This window comes from Eleutherodactylus coqui, chromosome 6 (assembly GCF_035609145.1).
Source record: "Eleutherodactylus coqui strain aEleCoq1 chromosome 6, aEleCoq1.hap1, whole genome shotgun sequence".
Taxonomy (NCBI): domain Eukaryota; kingdom Metazoa; phylum Chordata; class Amphibia; order Anura; family Eleutherodactylidae; genus Eleutherodactylus; species Eleutherodactylus coqui.
In genome coordinates, this window is record NC_089842.1 from 19,747,336 (window position 1) to 19,760,412 (window position 13,077).

At 43.5% G+C, this 13,077-nt stretch overlaps 1 protein-coding gene across 1 annotated transcript in view; it reads left to right on the forward strand.

Moving 5' to 3' along the window:
- Positions 1-13,077, forward strand: part of NPHS1 (NPHS1 adhesion molecule, nephrin) — a 78,478-nt gene that overhangs the window by 32,821 nt on the left and 32,580 nt on the right. Inside the window, exons 10-16 of the mRNA XM_066606415.1 lie at positions 299-456; positions 2,018-2,159; positions 3,286-3,410; positions 3,639-3,807; positions 4,081-4,210; positions 5,770-5,942; positions 6,409-6,549. Coding sequence (XP_066462512.1) covers positions 299-456; positions 2,018-2,159; positions 3,286-3,410; positions 3,639-3,807; positions 4,081-4,210; positions 5,770-5,942; positions 6,409-6,549 — 1,038 coding nt within the window. The remainder of the gene's footprint in view (positions 1-298; positions 457-2,017; positions 2,160-3,285; positions 3,411-3,638; positions 3,808-4,080; positions 4,211-5,769; positions 5,943-6,408; positions 6,550-13,077) is intronic.

Sequence of the window (13,077 nt, forward strand, 5' to 3'; positions counted from 1 at the left end):
CACCAGCAACATCCTGGACTAAACTGGCAGGTCAACTTTAGAGAAAGACACAAAACAGTACAATGCACTTTGTCCGTAATCAGCCAATCAGGTCCTAAACATCTCATTTCAACCAACAATGGCAAAAAATTCCAAGATGACAGACCACATAATTAGACAGCGGCCACCAATGAGGACGATGGGGAAACATTTGAAAACGATAGAGGGCAGGAATAGTAAAAAAGAAAGTTTTATATTATGAGGATAAACGATCACCGATTTATACGGAATTTTTAAAATTCATCTGTTTTTCTCTTAGTTCTTCCCACCAAAGTCACAATTCTCGGCTCATCCAGCAGTCCAGAAAATAAATCGTTATCGTTCTCCTGTTTTACTGCATCAAGTAATCCTCCCGTGTACATCCGCTGGTGGCTGGGGGCCGTAGAGCTGGAGAATACTGTAGTAACTATAACTGATGTGAGCTATCTATCTATCTTCTATCTATCTATCTATCTATCTATCTATCTCATATCTATCTATCTATCTATCTATCTCATATCTATCTATCTATCCATCTATCTCATATCTATCTCCTATCTATCTCATATCAATCTCCTATCTATCTATCGATCTATCTTATATCTATCTATAAATCTCATATCTATCGATCTATCTCATATCCATCTGTCTCATATCTATCTATCTCCTATCTATTTATCCATATCATATCCATCTGTCTCATATCTATCTATCTATCTATCTATCTATCTATCTATCTATCTATCTATCTATCTATCTATCTATCTATCTATCTATCTCATATCCATCTATCTATGTCATATCTATCTAATCTCATATCTACCTATCTATCTATCTATATCATGTCTATGTATCTAATATCTATCTATCTATATCATGTCTATGTATCTAATATCTATCTATCGATCTATCTCATATCGATCTTATATCTATCTATATATCTCATATCTATCTCCTATCTATCTCATATCTATCTCCTATCTATCGATCTATCTTATATCTATCTATAAATCTCATATCTATCGATCTATCTCATATCTATCTCATATCCATCTATATGTCATCTCTATCTATCTATCTATCTATCTATCTATATCATGTCTATGTATCTAATATCTATCTATCGATCTATTTCATATCTATCTCCTATCTATCTATATATCTCATATCTATCGATCTATCTCATATTTATCTCATATCTATCTAATTTCTATCTATATATCTCATATCTATCGATCTATCTCATATCTATCTCATATCCATCTATATGTCATATCTATCTATCTATCTAGTTATCTATCTATCTATCTATCTCATATCAATCTCAGATCTATCTATCTCATATCTATCTATCGATCTCATATCCATCTATCTCATATCCATCTATCTATCTCATATCCATCTATCTATGTCATATCTATCTAATCTCATATCTACCTATCATCTACCTATCATCTATCTATCTATCTATCTATCTATCTATCTACCTATCGATCTCCATCTATCTATCTATCTATCTCATATCTATCTATCTATCTATCTAGTTATCTATCTATCTATCTATCTCATATCAATCTCAGATCTATCTATCTCATATCTATCTATCGATCTCATATCCATCTATCTCATATCCATCTATCTATCTCATATCCATCTATCTGTCATATCTATCTAATCTCATATCTACCTATCATCTACCTATAATCTATCTATCTATCTATCTATCTATCTATCTATCTATCTATCTATCTATCTATCTATCTATCTACCTATCGATCTCCATCTATCTATCTATCTCATATCTATCCTATATCTATCTAAATATCTCATATCCATCTATATGTCATATCTAGCTAATCTCATATCTACCTATCATCTATCTATCTATATCATGTCTATCTATCTATCTATCTATCTATCTATCTATCTATCTATCTATCTATCTAATATCCATCCATCCATCTCATATCTATCTATCTTTGTATGGTTTTCCTTCCAGTCAGATCATGGAGGGAAGATGACAATGTCAAACATAACGGCGGTGGTTCAGAGAGAACATAACGGCATGTCGCTGACCTGTGAAGCTTTTAATGAGGCTCTTCTCTACACCAAGACGAATAGCGTCCAGCTCAGCGTAAACTGTAAGCCGTGTATACAGAATAAACGATTTGTGTGGGTGTGATGAAAGCAGGAGTGTGGTAAAGCCTGTCACATCATGTGTCTAGAGATGGACGACTTCAAGGAAATTCTGGATCTACATACACTGTAATTTAGGGAGTATGTTATTACAGATATACGAATAATAGCAGTCTGCAGGAAAAGATAGAGAAAGTAAAGTATAAGACCCCCTACATACTGGGCAAATGATATCAGAAGCTGCCAGTTCTGGCAGGAGATGAGAGAAATAGCTGACGGATGGACGAGCGGTCATGTGTATGGGGGAGCGGGGAAATAGCTGTCAGCAGAACAAGTGTTCATGTATGGTGGAATCAGGGGGACGTAATTGTCGCATGAGCGAGAGTTCAAGTGTTTGGGGGGAGAAATAGCTGAGTGTTCATGTATATGGGACAGTTAGGAGAACTAGCTTTCGGCGAGACCAGACGACGCCTGCATGCGTATGGGGGTGGGGGGAGTGTCTCATAACTTTTCCCCCAATCGCACCGATCGCTCATGTGTATGGGCGGAGTCAAGAGAAATAGTTCTTGTCTGGAGGTAAGGGGTCACAAGAGCTGTCTAGCTGTGACTTTCTAGACTGTCTCCATTAAAACTCCATTTACGTTCCACTGAACTGAATGTTTATGTGTAATGGAGAAGTCCGGAAAAGTTGGAAGTTGGATATAAGTAAACTCAGTCTGGTTGCTAGGGATATGCTACCTTGTCAACCCCATATAACTGTCAGTCAACATATCCCTAGCAACCAGACTGTCTCAAATCAGTTAGGCCTTCTGCTTAGAGTTAGATTGTTCCCATCCTTCAAGCAGAAATGGGGTAACAGTTTGGTGCAGGGGCATAACTATAGGGGATGCAGAGGTAGCACTTGTTACCGGGCCCAGGAGTCTTAGGGGGCCCAAAGACCCCCCTGTTACATACCAGTATTATAAATGCACATGGTAGCACCTCTGTTATGCCTCTGGTTTGGTGCAGAGATCCCTGCTGTAGACGTATCTAGGGAAGGATTGGACCTAGTAATGAGGAGGCCATGTAAAATGTTTTTGTGAACAGCGAGTTATTGATGCGGGGTTAATATTGTAAGCACAACTTTTCCAGATCCTCCTCAAAAGATCTGGATTGAGGCTCCTCCCTTGGACACTCGCTTTCGGGCCGGAACACGTGTAAAGATCATCTGTTTCTGCACTGGTGGTCACCCAGCACCTCGACTCACCTGGCTTAAGGTAAAAAGTTTTGGAGCTCTTTCAAATAAATAACTATGGCAAGCTTAAAAAAATGGTGTCCCGATAAGGAGCAACTTAGATTGGCAAATGTGAACGTTAGAGATCATGTGAGATACAGTAATTCCTTGAAGCGACTCACTCATCAGAATATGAAACTACCTTCTCTGGCCGCTGATAGGAGTTTTGGCAGAAAGTATCATAAAATGTTTTCATTTTTTGAACATTCAGGATAAGAGAACCGTGTCAGATGGGAAGACAGTATCTACAGGGAAGATCGTCTCTAGGGAGGTCATCATTGAAACTGTGCCAAGTGACAACCAGGCAACTTACCGGTGTAATGCCACCAATGATGGTGGGAAGAACATGCTAACTGCTGTCACGAAACTACATGTCCAATGTGAGTCACCTGGTCCTCCATATGGGGACTAAGTATATGGTACTTTTCGGTTACTACTAATGAGAACAACATGGGGATTGGATTATGTCATGGCAGGAGAATGATAAGGGGTGGGAACCATCTACATTTGTAATTAAAGCATCAAAACAATATGATATGAGTGAGGAGAATACCATGAGATAGGATTGGCAAGACCAAAGGAGTTGGAAGAGTTGGTTTAATTTTATGACCATGCTGGTCCTCAGATCTCAGTATCTTTTTCTTATTACATAGTTCCTCCAGTTGATGTTAAAATTGTCAACCCACCCAAAGATTATAAACGTGGAAGCACCATCACTCTAGAGTGCAGGACGGGCAGCAGTAATCCAGAATCAACAATATCATGGATCAAGGATGGAGCTATGTAAGTAGTATGAGATTGGTAATGTATACATCAGGCACAACCACCCACCCAATCAAGAACCCAATCTATCAATCACCTAGTCAACCTACCTCCAAACTAACCAACCAACTACCCAAGCAACCACCTACACATGGAAAAAAACATACCGCACAACCAATCAACCAACTGGACACTTGATCGATCACTCAACAAACCAACTATGCCACCAAATCCGCAACCAACCAATTACCCTACAAACTAATCAACTATTTGCTAAACTGACCACCTAGCCAAGGAAACCACTGACCAACCACATAAAGAAACAACTAACAAACTGAACAGCCGCCCAATCAAGCAACCAACCTCCCAAACAAGCAACTGACCACCTAGCCATTCAGTAACATAAAGCCTTACCCTAATCAACCTAAGGCCCTTTTACACTGCAAGATAAATTGGAACCAGGATGCGATGAGCGATGAAGTAATGATTGTATATTGTTTGCCTGTAATGCATTTACACTGAACAATAAATGGTCAGTTTTGATCGTTCATTGGATGTCTATTCAACTATATTCCTTCTGCCACTCTTTTCTAGTAAAGAAATCATTACAAAGGGATTTGCCCAAAACGAACAATGATTTTTAGGTTTGTATGAAAGATCCATTCAGTAAGAATCTAATGATTTATTGCTGATTGTGTGGTTACTGCTAGAGATGAGCGAGTACCAAAATGCTCGGGTGCTCGTTATTCGAGTGAAGCTTTTGGTAATATTCGAAAGCTCTATTCGAGTAATGAACCCAATTGAAGTCAATGGTAAACCCGAGCATTTTTGTATTTGACCCGCTCGGTGCCAAGCTTTTTTTTACTCTCTCTCTCCCCCAGCAAGCCACATTTTGCGGTGGACGTGCGGTGCGGGGTCAAAACGGGGAGGGGTCGAACTCGGCGTGGTACTCGCTCAAGTAACAAGCACCATCGAGTATGCTAATACTCGAACGAGCATCAAGCTCGGACGACCATGTTCGCTCAACCCTAGTTACTGCACATGTTTACACCTAACAATTATTAAGAATAAACGCTCAACTTTATGATTATTCCCAAGATAAAAGTCCCTTTACTCTTAAACCAACCAACTGACCATCCAAGCAATCAATCATACAGCCTACCACACAAGCAATCAACCGACCAACCATGCACCTGATCGACCACCTTACTACCTAACCACACAACCAGCCACTCTATCACCCAATCACTTTTTCAAGTACTAAACTGACCATTTAACCAACAAAACACCTGGTAGACCACACACAAAAACAACCAAATAATCAACTAACCAGCACATTTACTAACTAACCTACCACCCAACAAAGCAACCAGTCAACTGATTGACCATCCAGTCAAACACCCACCCAACCATCCAATCAATCCCCAACTTACCAACCTCCCAAACACCAAACTGACCACTCAACCAACCACCCAACTAACCTAACAAATAATCAACCAAAGGCACACCCAACTGATCATTCAACTAAGCAACAAGTCAACTAACCAATCACCCATTAACATGCTGTCTTTCTTCAACAGTTTGAAGGGAAGGGATTTGGGTACAAGGAATGCAGAATATGGTGGAAAATCGACCTCCAAAAGCGTCACATTAACAGTCTCCTCAGCAGACAATGGAAAGCGTGTTTCCTGTGAGGCCTATAGCAAGGTCTTGAGTGAGACTGTCAACACCTTCTACAAGCTCAATGTTCTATGTGAGTACCACACCAGTCATATCTACACTTCTCATGACAACTAAGGAACTTGGCCCAATGGTTGACTTGAATAAAAGGCAATTCCAAAAGTTCAAAGGTCTCAATTATAACAAGGATGAAATCAGCAGCTATGACTTTGGCATAAAGTATAGTGGTCTACCCTATCATACTGGTCATACATGAAGAAGTTGTGATGATCTGGTACAACAAATAGACCAAAAAGGGAACAACACATAGTTAGATCTGAGAAATAGGAGATGTTTTACCAATAATAGATGATGGCGTAAAATTTCCTTGAGTATGGCCTATAGAGAGCAAGTAAACAAGTTAGTCGGATAATAGTGGCACTATACGTGGCCTTCTTGGTGGAAGAAAATCCAAATGGCCAACAATATCTGTATCAGGGCTGAAGACACCATAATTCAATGTAGAACGAGAAGGTTCTCAATGTTGACTTTTGTTTTAGTTCCTCCAGAATTCACTGATGAGCAGCCAAAGGTTGTCCAGGCTGTGGAGCATGGTGCAGCCCTCATCCCGGTATATATCCGAGCTAACCCTGTGGAGGTCAACTACACATGGAGTCTGCAAGGGCAAGTACTAAATAGAGGTGAGAGGGTATGAAGGCTGGAGAGACTGCTCTGCTATTTGAACTGTCAGTAATCCAGTGTAGCTTGTGAGTTATTCTGGCAATAGGTGTAGAGTTAGTCTACAGCGCCTCCACAGAGGAAATGAAGCATTACACAACTCCTATTGAAATCAATGGGCTTTCCATGTAACGCATGGATGTGATATGTTCTGCAGAGAGAAGGATGCTTGTTGTTGCTACTCTGCTCTATAGTTAATAAATGAGTGTCGTCAATGGTTGACCTATCTTTATTACCTCAGAAGTCTCTATACCGGCCTCACAACTGCCCTGGATTTGGGGGTTTGTCCTCTGAGTGTATTGTATCCGCAGCCGGGGGGATGAGCCAGTCTCTGTATAGAGCGTTGTGATGTCAGTGATCTCTACCAGACAGAGCGTGTGAGTAATGTAGAGATTACTGCAGCTAATCTATGAATAGAGCTTCTAAAGTGGACCATGTGGGAGGGGACGGGGTCAGCGCACTATTAGGTGGGGCCTAAAATTAAATGGGGCCACAGAGGGAGCATTATAACTAAGTGGGGCCACGGAGGGAATATTATTATTTTCTTGGGCCACGAGGGCATTATCACTTTGAGAGAATTCTATTATTTAGCGAGGCCATAGAAAGGATATTATTCATTTGTGCGGCAACAGAGACGGCACTATTATTTTGCAGGGCCATAGAGGAGACATATTACCTAAGCGGGGCCACAGTGGGAGCCATATGACTTTGTGGGGCCACAGAGGGGGCAGTAGTACTATGGAAGAGTTACTGAGATATGTATTGGGGGTAGCAGCTGGGTGGGGAGAGTCTGAAGAGATGATTTGTAGCTGGAAGAAATCTTCATGGCGGTCTGGGCCCAGATTGAAAAGAAAAATGAACGATTCTCATCAAAGAGAACTGTAGAGCACTATTACTGTGAGGGACTCGCTATAGATCACTATTACTGCAAGGGACTCTCTATAGAGCACTACTACTGCGAGGGACTCACTACAGAGCACTATTACTGTGAGGGACTCGCTATAGAGCACTATTACTGCAAGGGACTCGCTATAGGGCACTATTACTGCAAGCGACTCTCTATAGAGCACTATTACTGTGAGGGACTCGCTATAGGGCACTATTACTGCAAGGGACTCGCTATAGAGCACTATTACTGTGAGGGACTCGCTATAGAGCACTATTACTGTGAGGGACACGCTATAGGGCACTATTACTGCAAGGGACTCGCTATAGAGCACTATTACTGTGAGGGACTCGCTATAGAGAACTATTAATGTGAGGGACTCGCTATAGGCCACTATTACTGCAAGGGACTCGCTATAGGGCACTATTACTGCGAGGGACTCGCTATAGAGCACTATTACTGTGAGGGACTTGCTATAGAGCACTATTACTGTGAGGGACTCGCTATAGGGCACTATTACTGCAAGGGACTCGCTATAGAGCACTATTACTGTGAGGGACTCACTATAGAGCACTATTACTGTGAGGGACTCGCTCTAGAACACTTTTACTGTGAGGGACTTGATATAGAGCACTATTACTGAGAGGGACTCACTATAGAGCACTATTACTGCGAGGGACTTGCTATAGAGGACTATTACTGCGAGGGACTCGATATAGAGCACTATTACTGTGAGGGACTCGCTCTAGAGCACTATTACTGCAAGGGACTCGCTATAGACCACTTTTACTGTGAGGGACTCGCTCTAGAGCACTATTACTGCGAGGGACTCGCTCTAGAGCACTATGACTGTGAGGGACTCCCTATAGAGCACTATTACTGTGAGGGACTCACTATAGAGCACTATTACTGTGAGGGACTCGCTCTAGAGCACTATTACTGCGAGGGACTCACTATAGAACACTCTTACTGTGAGGGACTCGCTCTAGAGCACTATTCCTGCGAGGGACTCGCTATAGAGCACTATTACTGTGAGGGACTCGCTCTAGAGCACTATTACTGCGAGGGACTCACTATAGAGCACTATTACTGTGAGGGACTCGCTCTAGAGCACTATTCCTGCGAGGGACTCACTATAGAGCACTATTACTGCGAGGGACTCGCTCTAGAGCACTATTACTGCGAGGGACTCACTATAGAGCACTATTACTGTGAGGGACTGACTATAGAGCACTATGACTGTGAGGGACTCGCTCTAGAGCACTATTACTGCGAGGGACTCGCTCTAGAGCACTATTACCACGAGGGACTCGCTCTAGAGCACTATTACTGCGAGGGACTCGCTATAGGCCACTTTTACTGCGAGGGACTCGCTCTAGAGCACTATTACTGCGAGGGGCTCGCTCTAGAGCACTATTACTGTGAGGGACTCACTATAGAGCACTATTACTGTGAGGGACTCGCTATAGGGCACTATTACTATGAGGGGCTTGCTATAGAGAACTATTACTGTGAGGGACTCTCTATAGAGCATTATTACTGTGAGGGACTCGCTCTAGAGCACTATTACTGCAAGGGACTCGCTCTAGAGCACTATTACTGCGAGGGAATCGCTATAGAGTACTATTACAGTGAGGGGCTTGCTATAGAGAACTATTACTGTGAGGGACTCTCTATAGAGCACTATTACTGCGAGGGACTCGCTCTAGAGCACTATTACTGTGGGGGACTCACTATAGAGAACTATTACTGTCAGGAACTCGCTATAGAGCACTATTACTGTGAGGGACTCGCTATAGAGCACTATTACTGCGAGGGACTCGCTCTAGAGCACTATTACTGCGAGGGACTCGCTCTAGAGCACTATTACTGTGAGGGACTCGCTATAGAGTACTATTACTGTGAGGGGCTTGCTATAGAGAACTATTACTGTGAGGGACTCTCTATAGAGCACTATTACTGTGTGGGACTCACTATAGAGCACTATTACTGTGAGGGACTCACTATAGAGAACTATTACTGTGAGGGACTCGCTATAGAGCACTATTACACTGAGGGACTCGCTCTAGAGCACTATTCCTGCGAGGGACTCGCTATAGAGCACTATTACTGTGAGGGACTCGCTCTAGAGCACTATTCCTGCGAGGGACTCACTATAGAGCACTATTACTGCGAGGGACTCGCTGTAGAGCACTATTACTGCGAGGGACTCACTATAGAGCACTATTACTGTGAGGGACTCACTATAGAGCACTATGACTGTGAGGGTCTCGCTCTAGAGCACTATTACTGCGAGGGACTCGCTCTAGAGCACTATTACCGCGAGGGACTCGCTCTAGAGCACTATTACTGCGAGGGACTCGCTATAGGCCACTTTTACTGCGAGGGACTCGCTCTAGAGCACTATTACTGCGAGGGGCTCGCTCTAGAGCACTATTACTGTGAGGGACTCACTATAGAGCACTATTACTGTGAGGGACTCGCTATAGGGCACTATTACTGTGAGGGGCTTGCTATAGAGAACTATTACTGTGAGGGACTCTCTATAGAGCATTATTACTGTGAGGGACTCGCTCTAGAGCACTATTACTGCAAGGGACTCGCTCTAGAGCACTATTACTGCGAGGTACTCGCTATAGAGTACTATTACAGTGAGGGGCTTGCTATAGAGAACTATTACTGTGAGGGACTCTCTATAGAGCACTATTACTGCGAGGGACTCGCTCTAGAGCACTATTACTGTGGGGGACTCACTATAGAGAACTATTACTGTCAGGAACTCGCTATAGAGCACTATTACTGTGAGGGACTCGCTATAGAGCACTATTACTGCGAGGGACTCGCTCTAGAGCACTATTACTGCGAGGGACTCGCTCTAGAGCACTATTACTGTGAGGGACTCGCTATAGAGTACTATTACTGTGAGGGGCTTGCTATAGAGAACTATTACTGTGAGGGACTCTCTATAGAGCACTATTACAGTGTGGGACTCACTATAGAGCACTATTACTGTGAGGGACTCACTATAGAGAACTATTACTGTGAGGGACTCGCTATAGAACACTATTACTGTGAGGGACTCGCTATAGAGCACTATTACACTGAGGGACTCGCTATAGAGCACTATTACTGCGAGGGACTCACTCTAGAGCACTATTACTGCGAGGGACTCGCTCTAGAGCACTATTACTGCGAGGGACTCGCTCTAGAGTACTATTACTGCGAGGGGCTTGCTATAGAGAACTATTACTGTGAGGGACTCTCTATAGAGCACTATTACTGTGAGGGACTCACTATAGAGCACTATTACTGTGAGGGACTCGCTATAGAGTACTATTACTGTGAGGGGCTTGCTAGAGAGAACTATTACTGTGAGGGACTCTCTATAGAGCACTATTACTGTGAGGGACTCACTATAGAGCACTATTACTGTGAGGGACTCACTATAGAGAACTATTACTGTGAGGGACTCGCTATAGAGCACTATTACTGTGAGGGACTCGCTATAGAGCACTATTACTGCGATGGACTCGCTCTAGAGCACTATTACTGCGAGGGACTCGCTCTAGAGCACTATTACTGCGAGGGACTCGCTCTAGAGCACTATTACTGCGAGGGACTCGCTCTAGAGTACTATTACTGTGAGGGGCTTGCTATAGAGAACTATTACTGTGAGGGACTCTCTATAGAGCACTATTACTGTGAGGGACTCACTATAGAGCACTATTACTGTGAGGGACTCACTATACAGCACTATTACTGTGAAGGACTCGCTATAGAGCACTATTACTGCGAGGGACTCGCTCTAGAGCACTATTACTGCGAGGGACTCGCTCTAGAGCACTATTACTGTGAGGGACTTGCTATAGAGCACTATTACTGTGAGGGACTCGCTATAGGGCACTATTACTGCAAGGGACTCGCTATAGAGCACTATTACTGTGAGGGACTCACTATAGAGCACTATTACTGTGAGGGACTCGCTCTAGAACACTTTTACTGTGAGGGACTTGATATAGAGCACTATTACTGAGAGGGACTCACTATAGAGCACTATTACTGCGAGGGACTTGCTATAGAGGACTATTACTGCGAGGGACTCGATATAGAGCACTATTACTGTGAGGGACTCGCTCTAGAGCACTATTACTGCAAGGGACTCGCTATAGACCACTTTTACTGTGAGGGACTCGCTCTAGAGCACTATTACTGCGAGGGACTCGCTCTAGAGCACTATGACTGTGAGGGACTCCCTATAGAGCACTATTACTGTGAGGGACTCACTATAGAGCACTATTACTGTGAGGGACTCGCTCTAGAGCACTATTACTGCGAGGGACTCACTATAGAACACTCTTACTGTGAGGGACTCGCTCTAGAGCACTATTCCTGCGAGGGACTCGCTATAGAGCACTATTACTGTGAGGGACTCGCTCTAGAGCACTATTACTGCGAGGGACTCACTATAGAGCACTATTACTGTGAGGGACTCGCTCTAGAGCACTATTCCTGCGAGGGACTCACTATAGAGCACTATTACTGCGAGGGACTCGCTCTAGAGCACTATTACTGCGAGGGACTCACTATAGAGCACTATTACTGTGAGGGACTGACTATAGAGCACTATGACTGTGAGGGACTCGCTCTAGAGCACTATTACTGCGAGGGACTCGCTCTAGAGCACTATTACCACGAGGGACTCGCTCTAGAGCACTATTACTGCGAGGGACTCGCTATAGGCCACTTTTACTGCGAGGGACTCGCTCTAGAGCACTATTACTGCGAGGGGCTCGCTCTAGAGCACTATTACTGTGAGGGACTCACTATAGAGCACTATTACTGTGAGGGACTCGCTATAGGGCACTATTACTATGAGGGGCTTGCTATAGAGAACTATTACTGTGAGGGACTCTCTATAGAGCATTATTACTGTGAGGGACTCGCTCTAGAGCACTATTACTGCAAGGGACTCGCTCTAGAGCACTATTACTGCGAGGGAATCGCTATAGAGTACTATTACAGTGAGGGGCTTGCTATAGAGAACTATTACTGTGAGGGACTCTCTATAGAGCACTATTACTGCGAGGGACTCGCTCTAGAGCACTATTACTGTGGGGGACTCACTATAGAGAACTATTACTGTCAGGAACTCGCTATAGAGCACTATTACTGTGAGGGACTCGCTATAGAGCACTATTACTGCGAGGGACTCGCTCTAGAGCACTATTACTGCGAGGGACTCGCTCTAGAGCACTATTACTGTGAGGGACTCGCTATAGAGTACTATTACTGTGAGGGGCTTGCTATAGAGAACTATTACTGTGAGGGACTCTCTATAGAGCACTATTACTGTGTGGGACTCACTATAGAGCACTATTACTGTGAGGGACTCACTATAGAGAACTATTACTGTGAGGGACTCGCTATAGAGCACTATTACACTGAGGGACTCGCTCTAGAGCACTATTCCTGCGAGGGACTCGCTATAGAGCACTATTACTGTGAGGGACTCGCTCTAGAGCACTATTCCTGCGAGGGACTCACTATAGAGCACTATTACTGCGAGGGACTCGCTGTAGAGCACTATTACTGCGAGGGACTCACT